Source organism: Anopheles darlingi, chromosome 3 (assembly GCF_943734745.1).
Source record: "Anopheles darlingi chromosome 3, idAnoDarlMG_H_01, whole genome shotgun sequence".
In the NCBI taxonomy this organism is placed as follows: Eukaryota; Metazoa; Arthropoda; class Insecta; order Diptera; family Culicidae; genus Anopheles; species Anopheles darlingi.
The window spans coordinates 5,877,501-5,882,500 of record NC_064875.1 but is presented as its reverse complement, the minus strand read 5'-3'; the positions used below and the strand labels follow the sequence as shown (position 1 = coordinate 5,882,500).

At 46.5% G+C, this 5,000-nt stretch overlaps 1 protein-coding gene across 4 annotated transcripts in view; it reads left to right on the top strand.

Annotated features, from left to right (window-relative positions):
- LOC125956261 (AF4/FMR2 family member lilli) overlaps positions 1 to 5,000 on the top strand; it is a 15,239-nt gene that overhangs the window by 7,504 nt on the left and 2,735 nt on the right. For 2 of the 4 annotated variants that reach the window (XR_007469161.1, XM_049687956.1), the window contains exons 3-9: positions 859 to 1,010; positions 2,372 to 3,104; positions 3,173 to 3,410; positions 3,474 to 3,639; positions 3,706 to 3,849; positions 3,925 to 4,024; positions 4,749 to 5,000. The exon at positions 4,749 to 5,000 is cut by the window's right edge. Coding sequence is in view for 3 of the 4 variants with exons in the window: in XM_049687956.1 (XP_049543913.1) it covers positions 859 to 1,010; positions 2,372 to 3,104; positions 3,173 to 3,410; positions 3,474 to 3,639; positions 3,706 to 3,849; positions 3,925 to 4,024; positions 4,749 to 4,998 (1,783 nt within the window). In the remaining variant the exon portion in view is untranslated. The remainder of the gene's footprint in view (positions 1 to 858; positions 1,011 to 2,371; positions 3,105 to 3,172; positions 3,411 to 3,473; positions 3,640 to 3,705; positions 3,850 to 3,924; positions 4,025 to 4,748) is intronic. The other 2 variants (XM_049687955.1, XM_049687954.1) reach the window with 1 other exon arrangement.

Here is a 5,000-nt window from a genome sequence, read left to right as displayed (position 1 = left end):
TAATTTGGTAATGAAACGATTGACGTCTGCAAAAAGCGTGGGAGTGTCTTCGCTGTTTACCGTGGCGGAAATGATCGCAGAAGGAGAAAGAGAATGAATCATGTAGGCAAATTATAGCTGTACGTCATCGCGTTTACAGAAAAGCGATTTTTTGTGCTTTTATTGGAAAACTGTTTAATAGACAAGACTTTTTTCTTTATAAAGATTATTGCACAGTTGAGTACTTGTGATGATTAGGAACATTGTTTTAGATCCTTGACTGAGCACTATAGCTCAAATCATTGGTCAATGCGATATGTTGTTTTTAGTACATCGATCAGGAACCATTTTACTCGCACAACATCATAACCTTCAAGCGAACTAAAGTGGCACAAACCACCTTTGTATAAATAACCCGATGGCACAGTCATCGAGTTCTGAGTGCAGTGCCGCGTTTTAAGAGACTCACTTAAAATTCTTCTCGATCCACCGTTTGCGATACGTCGCCCCATCTACCTGGCGCGAGTAGATTGCGCGTCTGGCACCGAGAGGAAGTGCACGAGGACGTCAGTCTGTCTGGCACAGTTTTCATGGTTCTGTCGTCTTTCTTTTATTCAAGCAAAGTATCAATATCGGCCGCACTTTGCTCAGACATTGTTGGGATAGTCATGTCATGATGGTCGATGCAATACGTTCTTGATGTTGCATTTTTTAATTATTCGTTCAATCCGACTGAGAAGGGGTGATGTTTCACTAGGTAGAATATACAGTAAGGAAGATTAAAATGAGCGATAAAGAAAATTGCATACAGGTGTAAGATACAGCATAAATCATTGTAGTAACGCATTCTTTTCTGCTACCTCGTCCCATCCACCGCAGGAAGGATCTGGTCAACCAGGAATCGCGCTACAGTGCCAAACTCGGTGAATCAGAAAAGCGCGCCAACGATGCCAACGCCAAAGTGTACGAGCTGCAGCAGAAATTGGATGCCGTGGAGCGCGATGCCTCCCTCAAGGAGTACAATGTTGAGCGTAAGTTGATTTCGCACGGGATCTAAAATTCCTCAGCAAGAACATTGCTCCCAAAATTCCTCTGCCAACAAGAAACACGGTCAAAGATACAGAAAACTAGACAAAATGCAAGCATTACGTAGGGGTGTTGAAGCGGAACGAAGATGCTCTAGCAACAACTGCTGACATTAAATTATCTTAAAAAAATGGGGTACGAACTCGGATTGATGGGCACGCGCGTGCGGCGATGTTGTCACGCGTGCATATATAGATAGCACGCGTCGTCTGTGGCGTGGGTCGTCTCAATGAAAACTGCGAGCAACTGCGAAGCAGATGTCGGAAAGCGAAAAATGCGAAACGATCAGCGGATGTCAAGCGGATGCTTGAGGTTAGAATCGTGTAGCCAATCGAAGGAAGGACGCATGTTGACCGTTGACCGGATCTAAACCAGCTGAAGCTAATGGCCCCAAAAGCCAAACGTTAGCAGCTACTTAAACTTCCATTTTCAACGAAACCAAACCATGGCTGATGTCCGCGCGATCCGCGATCGTCTTAACGCGTCATCAGACCACACTCGACGACGACGCAATTCCCACCCGAGTGGAGACAGAGACAGAGAGGACATGCGTTATTTTTAATTGCTCCTGCATCCTGCTCGCTTTCTCTTGGCTTTTAGACACTCCTTAGCTCTGCTTACAAGCGCGAAAGAACACAAAGCAAATCATCCACCATCCCTCCACCAACCAAGTCACAACCGCTGTCCATGCAACATTATTACCCTCGGACACTCTCGACTGTCCGCGGCATACGACTATTTCTGGTAGGTGTTTGTACAGTGTGACACTGTCGATCGCCGCACAAAGACTTCCGCCTGACCTTGTTGCGGTTCGCGATGAGTTTGCCGGCTTGCTTTCGGTGCCAATGCAGCATGAATGAAGAGTCCACCTTCCGAAAATGAGAACGGTTGCTTCCACTTGAACGTTTGAAGGTGCTCCAATGACAGAATCGGTGTCGTTGACACCAATCATGACCATTTCCCGTGAAGACGTTTGCCATGAACTCGAATGTAACGGCGTAGTAACCTTGTTCTGCCAATTTCGTTATCGCTCTGGCACATCCGATCTAGGGATCCAAGTAACATTTGACTTCTCGCTATCGATGTAGTGTTTTCGCTTTGCTATCAAGTATTCTATGAAAGCTGTTTCCGCCAGTAATTGGCCTTAAATCATTCAGCACACCCGTGGAACCGTTTGTGGAAAAATGGGACAGAGTGAATCGAAAAAAATCGATGAGGGTTGCAGTAGGTTTTGGGACACATGCGACAAGGTCCAGAATATTGGAAGTAATCGCAAATTTTATTCCACGTCCCCACTTTTCGGCAGGTTTACGTGCAGAGCTGGATGCCGCCTTGAAGGAATGCGACGGTATACGTGCACGGTTGCGAACCCAGGAATCGGAGATGGAAGCAATAAGACTGAAGGCCTCCGAGCGGGAGGATGAGCTGAATCTAAAGTTTCAAAATTTGGAAATAGAACACTTGGAATTGACCGAAAAGTTGAAAGAGGTGCGGCAGCTGGCCCACGATCTGAACAGCCAGCTGATCGATGCTCGCTCAGAGCTGGATCGGCTCAAGGAGGAGCATCAACGGCTGTTGGATGCTCGGGCCGAAGAACAGAAGGTGATGCGCGATGCGCTGGAAGAATCGGTGCAGCAGCGTGCCCAGGTGGAGGCCAAGTGGAAGCACGATTTTGAGCAGCTGCGGAACGTTAACAACGACCGCGAGGAGCACCTGATGCAGGACTGCGAATTCGCCATCCGGAACATGCAGAAAACCTGCAAGGAGCGCATCGAGTCGGTAGAGAAGGAAAAGAAGCAGGCGTTGGATAAGGTGAACCGGTTGGAAGAGGTAACTCGGAAGCAGATCGATGAGGTGAAACACCTGAAGTCGTACGAGGCGGAGGTCGAGCAGCTGCGAGGATTAACATACGATCAGAAGGAAGCTCTCGCCGCTATGACACGCCAGGTAGAGATGTTGAAGACAGACCTGCAGACCGCCACCGATAAGCTGGAGCAAGAGATAGTCAAGATGCAGCAGATAAAAAATCGTTGCGAATAGTAAGTATCTGAGAAAAGCAGCGGCACTTTGCTCGTGGCCAGCTACCGTTACATTTTCTTTTCCATAGCCAACTATGTGAGAAGGAACGCGAGGCGTTGAGCAGGATAGAGATTGCACGGGGGGAGATCGCTATGCAGTGGGAGGATCGATTGCTGCGTGAGATGAACCGTCTTAAAGAGGAGCTGGAGCAGATGCACATGGAGGAGCGAAATTCTGCCATCGAGAAGATTCAGCGTGAATCGCTCGCCGAAACGGAAGCGATGAGCAAGCGATTCAACGAGCGCATCAAAGAACTGAAGGATGAGGTAAGTTTCCTTTATGGTTATCGAGGGTTCCAGGCATGTACGTATCCTTTTTAATCCTTTCAGATTGAATCACTGAAAGCAAAAATCGAACAACAAAAAGTGGCCATGGCGAACGCCCAGTCTGAAGCCGACCAGAAGTTACTCAAGTCACGCATGTACGTCGAACGAGCGGAGCGTGAACACGAACAGAAGCTGGCCAAACTGTCCTCGGAAAAGGATGAAATCATCGGTTAGTACTACCCTGTTTTCCCCTCTCCCTGCTGGCTAACGAGTGTCTGCTCTAATTAAATCACAGAAACCCTCAAACGGCAGTTCGTGAAGGAGAAGCAGGACCTGGAACAATATTTCACCAATCGCATCCAGCAGGTACAAGAAGAGTTTGCTCGAGAAATCTCCGATGCAACCGAAATAATGAAAAGTGCACACAAAAAGGAACTAGGTAGATAAAAGTCCTCTGGGGAATTGAGGTTGAAGAAAGGTAGTTAAACAATAATTTTATTTCCCGCTATTTTAGAGACCCAATGGAAAACACTCATCGCAGAGAAGGAGGAAGCCTTGCAACTGATGGAAAGTCGAAATCGAAATCGACTAGAGGATGCTGAAAACAAAGTCAGGTGTGTTCCATGACCCTTATATCCTTGAATATTATATTATTGATAGGTGTGTGTGTCGCTAGAGAACTCTAGATGGACGCGTGCGTCTTTGACGCTCCTAGCTTTTACTGACAAACCCGAACACCACACCAAAGACTGTGGATCACAACCTTCCCTCACACATTTCCTTCCTATCACGGATCATGTACTTCACTCACTAAATTTTATCAGATCAACCAAATTGAGGGGCGAAGAAGGGAAGCCGGAATGTATATGTTGTTGGACTGTCATTATACTTGCACCGATAAGAATAGTTTGCCTTCCTTCCATAAGAATTCCTCTGTGACGGTAATGGAAGGAAGAAAAACTGCAAAGAGGGGAGAAAATAGACATTATGTTGTACGTAGCTTGTACTCATCATTATTAGTCATTATTATTGAACACTTTCGACGATGTGTTGGACTCCGTGTTCTTCCTCTTTTTTCTACCAACTTATCTATTGTACCGTGTGCAACTTGTCCTAATCCACTTCATTCATCTGCTGTGATAATGAATATTGTATGTTCTATTTTCTCTCTCTCTTTCTCTTTCTTTTTCTTTTTTCATTTCTTGTCCTTCCTTTCTGCCCTGTTCCACATTGCGTCTCTCGTTTGACCAATCTTTCCTTCGTGGAAATCGGACACCATATACATATACATTCCTGCGTTGTTTTACTATCTCCTCGATTGGGCTTTATGATACATAGTGCTTCTCGGTATCACCGGAACGGCACGGCGGTGCACGCCAAGGAGTGTGGAGAAGAAGCGGAAGCCGCAGCGCACAATCCTGTGGTGCAGCTGGTACTGCTGATAGTGCAGCTAGTAAAGGGAGCATATCCGTTAATACCGTCCCTAGTGCTGTACCAGCAGACACATTCCCTACCACTGGCCTCGATAACACTGTTTTTAACGCTCGCACTGGTCATTTACTGTCAGTTGCGAAGAATAAGCCATTAATG